The 15,815-nt window shown below is 48.7% G+C and overlaps 1 protein-coding gene across 3 annotated transcripts in view; it reads left to right on the forward strand.

The window, feature by feature from the left end:
- Positions 1-15,815, forward strand: part of Ltbp2 (latent transforming growth factor beta binding protein 2) — a 102,395-nt gene that overhangs the window by 9,218 nt on the left and 77,362 nt on the right. For all 3 annotated transcript variants that reach the window (XM_070030062.1, XM_070030071.1, XM_070030080.1), the window contains exon 3: positions 11,135-11,381. In XM_070030062.1, the coding sequence (XP_069886163.1) occupies positions 11,135-11,381 (247 nt within the window). The remainder of the gene's footprint in view (positions 1-11,134; positions 11,382-15,815) is intronic.

Genomic DNA, 15,815 nt, shown 5'->3' on the forward strand with positions numbered 1-15,815 from the left:
GTCCCTGAGCTTTTTTGCTGGACTGATGTTCTTCCAATTGAGCTTCACAGCTCCATTTTAACTTTTGGGTGCTTAATTGGAGATAAGAGTCTCACAGACTTTCTTTCCCATGCTGACTTGAAACTAAGATCCTCAGATTTCAGCATCCTGACTAGCTAGGACTATAAGTGTGAGTCACCAGCACCAGACATCTTACTACTTTTTAATCCTCACAATGGCCCTAGAAGCTACATTTGCTTTTTCTCCCCATTTACAGAAGTCAGCTATTTGTCTAAGCTGTGTGGCTGAGGCTCAGCCCCAGCCTGGGTGTGAATCTGGTAGCTTAGTTCTAGAGCGCAAGGCCTAACTTTCATGTTCCCTCTGGTAAATGAACAACTGTGCACAGACAGCGTGGGACCATGGTTACATTCAGCGGGTATTTTGATCCTGGGTCTGGCAGCCTGTGCCACACTGCCTGGGTTTAAATGCCAACTCTGTCACCAAGTGGCTGTGTGACTGTGGGGAAGTTGCTTAAAGATCTTTGTGCCTCAATTTCCTCTTCTGTAAACTGTGCCTATTTAGTTCCTGCTTCCCAGAGCTGCAAGGAATAAATGATGTGACTTAGGTCAAATGTTTAGTTGAAATCTGGCATGTTGTATGTGCCATCTACAGGTGTGGCCTTGATTTTGTGTCTCACTGCCAGTGGCATGTAGCATCCCAGGCACAAGGTAAAAAAGCTCAAGAAGAAGGGATTGAACCAGACAGGGCCCAGCTCATGTTGAACTGACAGGTCTCTTTCTGCTGCTCAAGTTCTATCGAAACTCCCCATTAAGTTCAGAAGACCTAGGCCTTCTCCTGCCTTCTTGGTCCTCAAGAGCGTCTGCATATGTGTTGAATGTTGGAACAGCATTCTTGCTGGTCCTCATTTCAGTTCTATAAGGACCCTATTTTTTCTTTTCTAGTCCCTGAAACAGCTGGTCATCACCCCTTTCCCTATACTAACCCTGTAAGGACCCTATTCCAAAGGGTAAGATCAGAGCAAGTGAGTAGAAGCCCCAGCTTTGGAGCCATAATCTCTGGGTTCAAACCCTCCATCAGTTACTAGCCCAGTGATCTTGACCACTGTAAGCCTTAGTTTCCCCATATGTGGTTTTGGCATGAAAATAGGCCCAGTGTGTTCCAAGTGCTTTTTGTGTGTTGGGCTTTGATGGTGTGTGTATGTGTGTGCGTGTGCGTGTGTGCGTGTGCGTGTGTGTGTGTGTGTGTGTGTAAGGGGGGGAAGGGAGGATGTCCTGGGGCTCAAATTCAGAGCTGGGTGCTGTCCCTGAGCTTTTCTGTTGCTCAGGTCTAGTGCTTTATCACTTGAGCCACAGCTTCTTTTCCAGCGCAGTCTGGCTTTTAAACCCTGATTCTCAGAACCCAGACTCCTGAGTAGCTAGGATTATAGACGTTAGCTACTGGTGCCTGGGGGTGGGGACTATGTTTCACTGTCCCCCAGCAGTAGTAGAATGAAGCAATTACATGAGGTGATGCTCCAAAGCACTTAGTCTAGAATCTTGTTATGGTAAAGGCTTGGCAAACCTTGGGAAAACTGGTGAGGGCAGGGCTGGGATTTTCCTGTTCTTCACTGGCTTGTCAGATGTTCCTAGAGCCAGAGGCTTGAGCCTATGGGTGATCACACCTGGAGGATCATCCCATGGACGGGGAGTTGGCAGGGAGGATAGCATGTGGCTAAGGAAATCACTGTAGGAGCTCAGTGAACACCCAGATAACAAGAAGGACACAGTCTCCCCCAAGATACCATGTAGCATGTGTTCCCCTTGAAGCTCTGACCAACGGAATATGTAAGGAATGTCATTGGCCAGAGGCCTACTGGGGAGTGGTGCTGGGTCCTATGGCACCTGTGGAGTACTTGGCCCCCTCCACACCCCTGTGTCCTACATGGATCTCTACTGCTACTTCTCCTCTGCCAGTACTGGGTTTCCTGAGACTTAGTCCTAGGTCTTCCTCCCTCCCTCCCTCCCTCCTTCCCTCCCTCCCTCCCTTCCTTCTCTCTTCCTCTCTTCCTCTTTCTTTCTTTCTTTCTTTCTTTCTTTCTTTCTTTCTTTCTTTCTTTCTTTCTTTCTCTTTCTTTCTTCCATCTTTCCTTTCTTTTTTTCTCCCACAATGAAATCCTGCTCTCTCACAGATGTAAATGTTATCTCTGATCCACTGAAGGCCAGCTTTACATCTCTCTTCGTTTCAGCCACTCCTACATCTCCTGTTTCTTTAACATTTGTTCTGATGTTTCCCAGACAGCCTAATCCCAAAGGGAGCTGGTGTTGTCCCTTTCTCGGAGCCACCTCCCAGTCTGGGTCTTTCCTACTTGATGAAATGGAACCCTTAGACACGTGAAGGCCATCCAGGACATGTTCTTGTCACCTGGGCTTTATCACCCATCCCTGCCAAGTCCTGTTTGTTATTGTAACCTGTCTGCACCTTGCTGCCTCTGTGGTCCTGTATGCCTGCAGTAGCCTGTTAACTGATCTTGCTGTCATCCCTCAACATATCATGCTTGCTCTGTAGTGGGGTCCTGGCCTGGACCTTCAGCTCTCACCTTTGCTCACTAAACCCAGCCTGGGTTCTTGGAATGTGCCACCTCTAGGCTATGGCACAAGCTATTCTCTCCTGGTCTTCTTTCCCCATCTCATCTTTCCAGGCTCTGTTTCCTGTGCCCCTCTTCAGAGGGGCTACCCCTAACCAATCCATTTAGAGCCACCCCCACACCAGCATTGTTACTCTGGATCTCAGCCCCTTGCTGCTAACCTCAGCTCCTAATTTCTATTCTTCTGCTTCTTTATTTCTTTAATAATGATCCCTCTAACTAAATTGAAGGTTCCATAAATAAAGGACAATGTCTACTTGATTACCATCTTGGCAAGTACTGCTTGTGTGAGTTTTTCCTAGATGAGGACACAAGGCTCCCCAAGGGGATGCAGGGTGGCCTCCAGTCATATGGTTCGAGTTCAGACACAGTCTGTGGTGCTTCTGCCCGGCCATGGCTGAGCAGTAAAGTGTTGGAATGATGGGCTTGTCCCCTTGTCCTGGACTTTGTGCCTGGAGCTGGTGCAGTCACGGTGGCTAGCTCTGTGGGAATCATAGAACCATCTTCAATACCCTGGGTATTTCCTGCATCCCAGGAAATGGTTCATGACAGCTCATCCCTGATGATAGTCATTCCTGGTTTCCATCCTGCCTTCTCTCATCTCCAGAGGTCTCTCTGGAGAAGCCTCCAGAACCCTGCTTCCTCCCAGCCAAGTCCTCAAGGCCCCGAGGATGGGTGTGCCCAAAGGTCTCCCTCCTCAGGCCTCCTGGAGCCAGTGGGAACTGGGGCTGCTCTCTGCCCCAGCTCCTGGCCCTCAGCCCCCAGCTGGCCCAGCATTGCAGCATTTGCTAATGCAATTAGCAGGGCGGTCCAGGCGGACAAGCTAGGGCCAAGGTCTGACTCACACCTCCCCTTCCTCCCCTCAGGCCGCCAAACGGTAGAGGCCCACTTGGCCTGCCAGACGGCGTCTGCAGAGAGCTCATGAGGGGCCAAGAATGGCATCTTTCTCTCATTAGAGGCTTTTATGTGAACACAACTGCTATTTTGGAGCCCGGCGTTTGGCCGGCCTCTGAGCCCCAGTGCTGATTCCAACAGGTCTAAGCAGCGGCCCAATACAGCTGTGGTGGAGTGGGGCGAGGCTCTGAGGCCTTACCAACAGGGGGCTCAGACCCCTGATGGGGACCTGAGGGACACAGAATCTAGACAGGGCTTATGTATAGAAAAGATGAGTCCCCGTGGGTTTCCACAGTGTGAGCCAGCCAGGATTCCTTGGCCTCGGAGGTCTCTTGAGCTAAAGGTCTAGGTTGTGAAGAAACAGCTAGAGCCATGGATGAAGACCCCACTCAGCAAATTTCACAGGCAAACTAAGGTAGAGTTTCGGGGGAGGGGCCCAAGGAGGCGCTGAGGCATGAATCGTGGACATGTGGAAAACGTTAGGCCGGCAAGGGCTTCTGGGTGACAAGGGTCATGGAGCTGAGGGAAGCGGTCCCAGGATGTAGATTTAAGGAAAGGTGGAAGATTAACCTGTGGAGCGGCTGAGCTTCAGCTTGTGGAGACAGAGTTCAAAGTTTGGTCTGGAGTTGGTACATCTCTCTGACAAGAGGGATGGCATTGGAAGCCTTGGAGGTAGTGAGCTTTGGGGTTTGACTTGAAGTCAGTATCTCATCTTACAGATCATAGATGACGGCCTTGCGATGTGTCTCTAGGACACCATGGTTTCCATGGGGAGAAAATGGGCCTAGCTGAGATGTTCAGAAGTCATCTTGCTACGGTTTGGTTGTTATTTTAAAGCTTTGCAAGTTGTCTTGTAGAATTTCTGGTGATGATGGAAATGTTGTGTACCTTGTTGTCTAATATATGTGACTAGTGAGCACTTAAAATGTAGCTTTCAGGACCAAGAAACTGAGTTGGGGATTTTATTCCATTTAAATGAGTTTACATTTGATGAGCTACCTACAGCTTGTGGCTGGAGTATGAGACTGTGTTGGACAGGGTAGCTTTCGCAAGATCAGAACAGATCTCCATCAAACATCTCTGTGGAGATAGGAATGATCAACTCCCCTATCCCCCTTTTTTGGGACAGTTCTGGGGCTTGAGATCAAGGTCTGGACATTATCCCTGAGCTTCTTTTTACTCAAGGCTAGCACTCTACCCTTGACCCACAGTGCCACTTCCGGCCTGAGCTTCTTTTTACTCAAGGCTAGCACTCTACCCTTGACCCACAGTGCCACTTCCGGCTTTTTCTGCGTATGTGGCACTGAGGAATCAAACCCAGGGCTTCACACATGCCAGGGCAAGCACTCTACCATTAAGCCACATTCCCCAGTCCTGATCAACTTCCCTTTTATATTGAAGCTTGGTTAGGCATCTCGTGAAATGGGGAGTGTCCACGGCCATGCTACTGGGGTGGGGCTGAGTCCCCCAGCCCATGTCCTTTCCAACACTGAGTGGCTGATCACCAGGGGCTCTGAGCAGAAGGCAGTGGTAGCATGTACGGTGGGAACTGTTTCTAGAATTCCCCCCCCCCACACCTATTCTAGGTTTGGTTTCTTCCCTAAAAAGAAGGGGTGTTGTGTGGAAAATTTGAGCAAACTTCTGACTACTTTGGAGTAGACTGAAGGTAGAGGTGGCATGGCCAGAAAGGTGAAGGTCTTCTATTTCTTGCTTTCAAAGCAATTTTAAGAGTTTTCTTTGCCAGGCGCTGGTGGCTCATGCTTGTAATCCTAGCTACTCAGGAGGCTAAGATATGAGGATGGTGGTTCAAAGCCAGCTAGGGTAGGAAAGTCCGTGAGACTCTTATCTCCAATTAACTACCAGAAAACTGGAAGTGGTGCTGTGGCTCAAGTGGTAGAGCACTTGCATTGAGCTGAAGAGCTCAGGGACAGCACCCAGGCCCAGAGTTCAAGCCCCATGACCAACCAAAAAAAAAAAGTTTTTTTTCTTCCTTTCTCCTCTTCCTTTGGGCAAGCTGCTAACTCCACAGAGTTAAACTCTCCACATAGCCAGTACTCGGTAAAGGAAAGAGTCCCAGAAGAGACAGAAAAGATAGGATTCTGCAAGAGTCCAAATTATCATTGTCTAAAGACTTCCAATTGTCCTAAGATGCAGAGGGGCTGGTGAGTTCCTTCTAGAGATGCTCAGCCCCCAAGAGCTCAGCATTGTGACTGTGTCATGCCCAAAACCTCCCAGGAATAACCAACAAAGACGATTCCTTACAGCCATGCTAAGTTCACACTGGGCCAATTTCTCAAGTATAAGCCAGATACCAGCGGCTCAAGCCTATAATCCTAGCTACTCAGGAGAAGCCAAGGCAGGAAAGTCTGGGAGACATCAATCTCCAATTAGCCATCAAAAAAAAACCCAGAAAGTAGAGCTGTGGTTCAAGTAGTAGAGAATCAGCCTTTAGTGGGAAAAGCTAAGGAAAGAGCCCAAGCCCTGAGTTCAAGCCCTAGTACAACATACATACACATCACCCCCCGCCCCATGCTCACATACATACACAGTATAAGACAGGATCTTTACTCTTTAGGAAAAATGAGAAGTGGAGGCAGGAATATGAAGCTCCAGGGGTGAAACAGGAAGATATCTTGGCCCACCGTGGTTGGAAGGGGTGTGTGCGTGTGCGTGTGTGCGTGTGTGCGTGTGTGTGTGTGTGTGTGTGTGTGTGTGTGTGTGTGTGTGTGTGTGTTCTTAAAATCCTACAGCACTGCACAGAATGTCCTTGTGGGCCCTTGTGGTTTCTTTCTGTGTTCTAAGTGACAGCTCAGCCATTTGCTAATTTCCTTTTGATACTTAGGTTTCTTACTCTGTGCTTGTTTGTTTTGCCTGGTCCTCCTTAAACTAGAGGGCACACAATTGTTCTCTTCTCCCTCTTCCAGAGTGTCTCTGGCTTTCATGCACCAGTAAAATAGCCAACAATGTCTTAAGTACCAATTACATTGGCCAGCTTTTCATTTTTCCGAGTGTGGATATTAGGAGAAGGGGAAAAAAAAACAAAAAACCCCCCAAAAACAAAACCAGCTACCATGTGCCATCACCTTCCATTTAAAAGAACATTCACACCACACACACATTTAAATGGGAAAAATAGCATTACAAAAAAACTATTGATTTTCTCTTTTTTTGTTTCTTTTTTTCTTTTGGTTGGTCGTGGGGCTTGAACTTGGAGCGCTCTGCCAGTTTTCAGCCACAGCATCACTTCTGGTTTTCTGATGGATAAAAGTATCTGGAGATAAGAGTCTCATGGACTTTCCTGCCTGAGCTGGCTTTGAACCGCAGTCCTCAGATCTTAGCCTCTGAGTAGCTAGGATTACAGGCATAAGTCACCAGTGCTTGGCTTGATTTTCTTATGTTATGAGAAACCAGTAAAAAACAGAATGCTACTTAGATATTGGGGCCACCATTGTGGGCCATTTGGGAGTGCCATTGGGGGAGAGGTGAGAGAGGACTGGAGTTTTATGCGCCAGTTTCATAATAGGCACATGCTTGGCTTAGAAGAGAATGCTTAAGCCATGTGGTGAGGAAGTCAGGTATCATGCATCTTGCTGAGCCCTGTGAAAACCAACCAAGACCAGTGCATGGAAACTGGAGCGAGCTGCTTCACAATCTCTGAAACTCTCAAGCCTGGACAATCTGCCTCTGCAAATGGGGCCTCTATGTCCTCCCTTAAATGACTGAGACTCAAGGGTCTCAGTGAGTGTTTTTCTATCACGTATCTGGTATGTTTGAAGGTCTAAAACTTTTATTTATTATTATAGTATATAGAGAGATAAAATGCTATTTCCAACTGGGAGTGGTGGCTCATACCTGTAATCCCACCTACCCAGGAAGTAGGGAGAAGAAAGATCTTGGTTCAAGGCTATCAGGAGCAAAAAGTTAGTGAAACATTTCTACCCCCACACACACCTTAATTAATAAGTTGGGCACGGTGGTATGTATCTGTAGTCCCAGCTATATGGGAGGTATAATGTAAAGCCTTCTTGGGGCCATGCAGGCCCTGACCTACCAACCTACCTCCATGGTCACATCATGGGCCACCCCTGATCACTCCTCCCATCAGACCAGGGAAGGGTCCCAGGCCCGGAGGTGATATCTGTATCCAGTGTGGCCACACTTTCTCCCCCCCACCTCCCTTCTCTACTTAAACCCAGGCAGCCCATTAACATGCCCCTTCCATCTGTCTGCCACAGTAAATAAACTCTTCCTGCCTGAATGCCGCGTGGTGTTCTCTTTACTGGCTACCTAATTAAACCTACCTATTTAATTTACCATACACATAGGTAAGAGAATCTCTGACTAAGGATATCCCTAGGCAAAAATGTAAAACTCTACCTAAAATATAACTAATGCATAAAAAGGATTGGGTGTATGGCTCAAGTGGAGGGTGCCTGCCTAGCAAGTACAGAGCCCTGAGTTCAAATCCCAGTACTACCAAACACTAAAATTCTTTTACCATGCTAGTTGTATCATTTTCTCCCTAACCATTTGCTATGAGCTGGTAGTGATAGGAACCAAGTCCTCAATGAGAATTCCTTGTGGGGCCAGGGCCTTCCATTCATGTGGAGACCCAGCACAGGACAAAGGTGTGCTCTGTGTCCCCTGACCCTTCTCTGACTAAGAGAAGTGTCACACTGATTGATAGCTCAGGATGAGGCAGGGCCAGAACTGAGTGGGTCAAAGCAAAGCACAGGGGCTCAGCTTAGGGCTGAGAGTGGACTTCTAGAAAGTGAACAATCTTATGGCTCAAGACCACGATGAGCCTTCCTTGCGGCTTGGGTAGGGAAGGTGGAGGCTAGACTATTTCCCAAAGGCTGACCTTGGGCAGAGATCATTCTGTCCATCATGGGAGCCCTGGACTTTGGGGGTCACCTTTCCTGGTGTCTCCCTTCTCCAAAAGAAAACCCAGACTGCCACCTGCCTTGAGCACTGACTTCCTTAGTGTTACTGACCCTGAGTTGGCTACTGTGCTGGCCTCAGCTGACCTTGCCTCTGGTGGCCAGGGCAAGAGCCGAGGAGGTGGTCAGATGGTGGCAATCTGCCTGGGCAGATGGAATGGCAGCCCAGTGGACTTTGGTGTTAGTCTATAGAGTGAAATCCTGAAGTCACTGAGTTTCTGAGAAGTAGATGACAATGGACTAGGTAAAATTTGGGGAGATTTATCCAGACCAGCCTCTAGCTGGATTCTCTGGTACTTCTCTCAGAGAAGGAGAATTTAGCCCATAAAATCCAGGCATGTGATCTGGGTAGAGGTGCCTAGTGGTTTCATAACTGCACCTAGAATAATGGAGGTAACAAGGTCTTATATACTGGCTTTTACCTCCTTGATAATCTTGGAATGGCCTTGCTTACTCCCCATTCTTCCGCCAGCCCCCAGCCTCTATGGGTCCCTTGCATCTCCCCCAGCATGTGAGTTCCTTCACAGCCTCCAGGGCTTTGCACTGGCCTAGCCCTCTGCCTGGCAGTCCCTACCTAGATCTGCCCTCTTCACCTCCTTTGGATTCCTGTTTCACTGTTTTTAAGGTGCTTTGACTCCTTTATCTCGATGATCTGGAACTGGGTCACCCTGGTTAGTTGTCTTACTGACAGGTTATTGTCTTCATAATTGTGATTGTCTGTCTTACTGACAGGTTATTGTCTTCATAATTGTGATTGTCATCGTCATCGTCTTCTTCCTCCTCCTCCTCCTCCTCCATCTTCTTGTACAAAGGAGTTGGCATTTAACAAAGCAGTTTATGAATCCATCTTGATCAATGTCATCCCTTTCAACATTCTCATTCATTCCTCCCCTCCCCACCTCTTCTTCTTTCTTCTTTTTATTTATTTGTTTATTTTTTGCCAGTCCTGAACTCAGGGCCTGGGCACTGTCCCTAAGCTTCTTTGTGCAAGGGTCACACTCTACCACTTGAGCCACAGCACCACTTGTGGCTTTTTCTGTTTATGTGGTACATGAGGAATCGAACCCAGGGCCTCATGCATGTGAGGCAAGCACTCTACCACTAAGCTACATTCCCAGCCCTTCCTCTCTCTTTTTAACTTTTTAGGATATACATTGTATACATTGCATTCTCTTCCTCTTCTCCTCGTCATTCATCTACCCCATTCCCCTTAACTACCTGGAGTATTATTTTGCTGAACTTTTATTTTGGCTAAGGAATTACTCTTTTTGAGATGTTCCTTGAATCTATTGTATCTCAGCTGCATACATTGCCTGCAGTTGCATACCTCCCAACATACTTACTTATGAGTTTATAAGCTAAATCTAGCTTCCACATAGAAGGGAAATCATGCATCCTCTACCAGACTATTTTCTTTCTTGCTTCCCGTTGGTCCCTCACATGCGAGTACAAGTCTCACGTAAGGACTTCATCCTCAGTGTCCAGCCCTTCGTAGGGCTCGATGACTTTGTTGAGTGTGTGAATGACAGGGTAAATGAGATATTGGGTTTAGAAGACTCAGGATGAATGAGGCCATGCCCACACATGTTTCCCAGAGAGTACTGGGAGGAGAGGCAGGGCCTTGCATTCTGATGTAGACCGTTGCAGTTAGGCTTTGTGGCTGCTGGCCATTGAAGCTGACTCTAAAACTGCCAGGGTAATGAAGGGCAGTGAAGAGGGGAAGTCATGACTTAGAGGGCTGGTAGCTGCCCACGGTGCTGGCTCAGGGGAAACTGTCCAGTCTCAGCACCACCTATCTGTCTGCAGGTTGGACCAGGACAGGAGACAGGGGTGAGGAGTTGGGGGGGTGGGGAGGCGGGTTGTTGATCATCTCAGCCCTGAGGCAAGAGCTCCACCTTGCTGAGGGGTGGGAAGATGAGATGACTGTCATGTCAAAAATGCCTTGAGAGGGGCTGGGAAGGTGGCTCAGTGGTAGAGCGCTCGCCTTGCATGCCTGAGGCCCTGGGTTCGATTCCTCAGCACCACATAAGAAAAAAGCCGGAAGTGGCACTGTGGCTCAAGTGGTAGAACGCTAGCCTTGGGCTGAGGGACAGCACCCAGGCCCAGAGTTCAGGCCCCACAACCGGACCAAAAAAAAAAAATGCCTTGAGACACCCTCAGAGTCCCCTTTGTTATTCTAGCCCCTCTGAGTCATGAGTAAACTGAGGCTGAGTGAGGCCAAGGTCACATAGTTCATGATGTTCTGTCAAGAAAGGAATAGTCCAACAACTCAAACCTGACTTTCAGGTTTCGGGCCAATGTTGAACTCTTTCTCCTAAATGACCTTTATTTATTTCCTCTTTCTTGAGAATCTACTTGTGACCATCTCTGAGGTAAGCGCGGAGGTCATGTGAGCATCACTGCCATGTCAGGTGGTACATTTCCCTGTCAGGATATTCTCTGGCCATGCTAGCGACAGCCCACGCCATAGTGCTGGCCTTTTGACCTTTGACTTGTCTGGAAATCAAAGCCAAACTCATCCTGGAGGCCTGCAGGTGTCAGGAAGAGAACTGAGCCCAGGAACCTAAGGAAGCAGGGTGCTGGGCTTCCTGTGTGAGGGACCCAGCAACAGGACCCCATTTTCTCCCCTCCTGGCAGGAGGGTACTTCTGGTCACCACCCCTTCCCTGTCTCCTCAGCTGTGTGCCAGCCACCCTGCCAGAACCGGGGCTCCTGCAGCAGGCCTCAGCTCTGCATCTGCCGCTCCGGCTTCCGGGGCCCCCGCTGCGAGGAGATCATTCCTGATGAGGAGTTTGACCCCCAGAATTCCAGACTGGCACCCCGACGCTCAGCAGAGGGGGTACCCAGCCTACGCAGGAGCAGCACCACTAGAGACAGCCTCGTGGACAGAGCACAACCGCTGACACCACAGCTGACACCAGCCCGGTAAGTCTCCCTGTCAACCTGGCCTCTGAGGCTCGGCTTGGTCTGTCTCTGTCCAGAGAGGAACTGTGTGGGAAAGGCTGCTGTTGTCTTCTGAGCCCATTTCCCCACTTTGCAACCCTTTCTTTGTCCTTTAGGTCAGGGTGAGTTGTGTAGGTGAAGTCTCTCCTCTACCATGCCAGGGAGAAAGCTGAGGAGGAATGGCTCCTGCACCAGAGCTTCTTGGTTCTAGTCCTGGCGTTGCATCTTCCTTAGGTGACCCTGAAAATATGAACTCTGTTTCTGATTCCTTCTCACTAAGTCTGGGGCAATTCTAATACCTACATCATGGATTTGTGAGGATTCAATTAGTTAATATAAGTAAAATAGAGTCAGTTTTGAAATTCTAGCAACTCAGGAGGTGGTTCAAGATCAGGAGACATCCCCTCCTTCTCAATTAATAATAATAATAATAACAACAATAATAATAATAGCTGGGCATAGTGGTACATACCTGTCATGCCAGCTACCCAGGAAGGATAAATAGGAGGATCGCTGTCCAGGCTGGGGGTAAAAAGCATAACCCCATTTGAAAAATAGCTAAAAGCAAAAAGGATTGGATATGTGGCTCAAGCAGCAAGAGTTGTCTGCCTAACAAGCATGAGGCCCTGAGTTCAAACTCCAGAACTTAAGGGGGGAAAAAGTGTTTAGAGTGGTACCTGGTACATGTTCTCTGTAACTGTTCCTCCTCCTCCTCCTCCTCTCTTTCCTTCTTCTCCTCCCTTTCCTCTTCCACCTCCTCTCTTTCCTCTTCCTCCTCCTCTCTTTCCTCCTTCTCCTCCCTTTTCTCTTCCTCCTCCTCCTCCTCCTCTATCTCCCCTGCCTCATTTCCTGCATTCTCTGTGATAGTGGAAGGGCTCCTCACCAGAAGCAGCCTCTTCTTGACACCTACGACCCACTACCCCAGAGGGAAAGCAAAGTAGCATGTGGGGGCCATGAGGAGAATAAAAGTGGCCACGGGGAATGGCACAGTGAGCAGTGCTAGGTTTCTTGCCAGCCAATTTGGCTAGGCTTTTTTTCTAGCTCAGGACAGGAAATCTAAAATTTTTTAAGCTGGTCCATTTCTAGGGGGCTGTGTTTTGCTTTTGGTTTTTTAGGATTTGTTTTTCCATTTGCTTCTACTTAGGAAGTTCTTTCTGAAATGCTGCAACTTTGTCTTGCTGAACTAAGGGGAAAAAGGATTTGCCCCCTCAGAGCCAAGAGAAGCAGGGAGGAGACTGACCTGGGGGTCAGGTCCCCAGCAGGACAGGTCAAGAGGACCTGCTGAGTTGGAGGGACAGAATGGAAAGGATTTGCTTTCTGAAAGTCTCTTTCGAAAGGGCTGGAACAGGCAGACCAGAGTTGTAGTAAGGTGAAATTCCAAGGTTCTGAGTACCCAAGCAGGTCAAGCTCCAAGGTCAAAACCAGAACTGCTCTATAGCCAAGAGCTGTCTGAGACAGAAACAGGGACAGAGCCAAAGAACAACACAGAGGACCTGGGGTTAACTGTAAGTTGGTGGGCAGGGCCTGATCCTTCTTCTGATCCCAGGTAGATGGGACTGGTGTAATGGTACCTGGAGGCCTATGAGAGCTGCCAGCCCAGAAGCCAACAGGGACAGATGGGCACAAACTTCTTTCCAGATGGCATTTCTCCCTACAAGTCTCTGTTTGGTTTGTGGAATTCATTCATGTGTAATGCATTGACCCTTGGCAAGTATCTCTTCACTGGCACCTGAGTCAGAGCCATTTAACACCTTTTCCCCATCATCCAAGCCTGCTTGTGCCATACCCTTGTTCTTTTTGCTAGAGTTATTTTACCAAATAGGGTTTTGTGCTGTTGCCGAGGGTCACCCTCAGATGGAGATTCTCCTACTTCCATCTTTTGAGTAGCTGAGGTTAGAGGTGTGTGCTCCCACATCCTGCCCTTCCTGCAGCACTTTCTACTGGCCTGAACCCTGCACTTGTGTCTGGATCGTGTGGGACCATACCCTGGAAGGCAGCTACTGTCCCGTGTCTTCCACGTGCTTGTCCCGTGCTTGGCTTGCAGAAAATTCTGGTCTCTGAATCTTGCTGCCAACCACAGAGCTAGCCTAATACAAGGGACTCACCTGGCATTGAATTTCATCTGTACCTGAAACTGTGGGCATTGCCCCTGAGTGCCATTGAGAGGGCGGAAAGCTAGTCTTTACTGATGCCCAGGCAAGCACTCTGCGCTTCCCTCCCTTCCATTTCTCACTCTGTCTTGGGTTGGGTTGTTCAGTCTCTCTCTGACCAGGGGTTAAGACAGCTCTGCTAGTTCATGAATGTGTCTTGGCACCTAACACTGCAGTGCACACTGTAGGCACTGAGTCCATGTAAATTGAATATGTAAATGAGTGTCTGACTATGTAAATGTGCCTGAGTATGTGCCGTCAATCCCCCAGGGATATTATCCTATGTGTAAGAGGCACTGGCCAGCCAAAGTCCTGGGTGAGGTCTCTGGCCCACAGCGGGACATCCTCCTATACTTTCAGAGGCTTCCTAGCCAGGGGCTACTGTGATTTCTTAATGAGCTGCAGCCTCCAGGCCAGCCCTAGCCCTCCCTGCCCTCAGTCCTCTGTGCCATGAAATCTGGGAAAGTCCGAGCTTGTCCTGCTGTAGGCCACTGTCGATGCAGCTGTGTTTTGCTTCGAGAGGCCAAATCTCAAATGCCTGGTGGTGTCAGACATTTCCTGTGATCCTGGCCAGGTTTCCCAGGCAGCTGCTGGCCTCTCTCCTGATGGCAACTTGGACAGGCCCTGTGTGTCCAGATAGAGGAGTGACAGGATGCAGAGGACATTGTAGGCGAAGATGTCTAAGAAAGTGAGGCATTCTGGGGTTGGTAATGGATAGAGGCTCCTTCTGAAGAACAGTGGGCAGAAGCCACGAGATAATGTCCCAGAGGCAGATGAGAGGGAGAAGCCAGCAGAGGGACAGGCAGCAGGCAGGATGCTGACAAAGGCCAGATGTGTATTGATACTGTCCAGCTGCAACCTGGGCTGGCTGCAGGGGGCCGTGGAGACTCCCTCCAAGCCCCAGGCCCAGACTTCTTTCCTACTGGGGAAGAAACAACTAGCACCTGGGCAAGGTCTTGAGTGATGGGGTTGATTATAAGAATCATGGTTCTCTACAAGAATCTGTTAGGCTCTGGTAAACTGATTTAGTTCATATGTACCACCATGTGAGTCTCCTGGGAACTTGTCAATATGCAGCGTCTGATTGGGCAGTTCTGAGCCTCTGTAATACAGACCCAGGTGATGCTAATACTGCTGGTCCATGGACCACATTTTCATTACCTAGGGTCAGAGCCTAGACTTTAAATTCAGATAATCCGGTTTCAGTTCCGAATTTACCACTCATCAGGCATACATCCCAATGTCTCTGAGCCAACAGCCTCCACCACCTAGAATCACAGCAAGGATGAAATGAGAAGATGTGAGTCGCACACTCAGGATGGTGTCTGATCCAAGTTAGTGTTCTATACCTGTTATCCATCAAAGGACAGCTTCTTTCTGCCACAAAGACTTGGGTGGATGGCAAGCAGTAGCAAAAAACTGACAAAGGAAAGCTGTGTGTGTGTGCCTGTGCATGTATCCTTATGCAGACATCTTCTGGGGATAAGTCAGCCCCAGCCCTAGTCCCAGCCCCAGGCCCTGGGAGGTGTGACTAGCCAATGCAGTAGTAACACCAGTGATAGTCCTTTAGGTGGCTTGGGCTACTGTTCAAGGATGAGAGTGACTCACATTAGGATTTCTCCTCTACCAGACCTGAGGCCCTAGAGCCTGAGTCTTGTGTCTATCTGAAGTAGGCAACAGAGACCTTGAGGACATGGCTGAGCAGGGGTGCTCAGCGGTAGGGAGTGTCTAGGGCATTACAGCCCCCTGGTGGTGGAGCACCAGAAGTAGCCTTTTCTTTTTTTCTTTTTCCTTTTTTGTGCAGATCCTAGGGCCTGAACTCAGGACCTAGGTGCTGTCTTTGAGCTTCTTTTGCCTGAGGCTAGCACTCTACCACTTGAGCTACAGCTCCACTTTTTGGTAGTTTAATTGGAGATAAGAGTCTTATGGAATTTCCTTTCCTGGGTTAACTTTGGACAGTGTTCCTCACATCTCAGCCTCCTGAGTAGCTAGGATTACAGGCGTGAGCCATCAGCACCTGGCTTCCATCTTTTCTTTACACTGCCTCTTCCTCTCTTCTAGATCTTTTCTCTCCACATGCTGCATCTGAATGCATCCACTATATTCTTTCTCTATGGCTGCTAGAACAAATTACCGTAATACTAGCAGGTTTGAGCAACACACATTTATTAGCATTTATTTCTATAGGTCAGACATCTGGCCTCAGCCAGTGACACTCAAGACATCCACCGGCCGTGTTTCTGGAGACTCTAAGGTGGAACCCACC

This window comes from Dipodomys merriami, unplaced genomic scaffold (genome assembly GCF_024711535.1).
Source record: "Dipodomys merriami isolate MVZ:Mamm:240054 unplaced genomic scaffold, mDipMer1.0.p SCAF_1, whole genome shotgun sequence".
Taxonomy (NCBI): Eukaryota; Metazoa; Chordata; class Mammalia; order Rodentia; family Heteromyidae; genus Dipodomys; species Dipodomys merriami.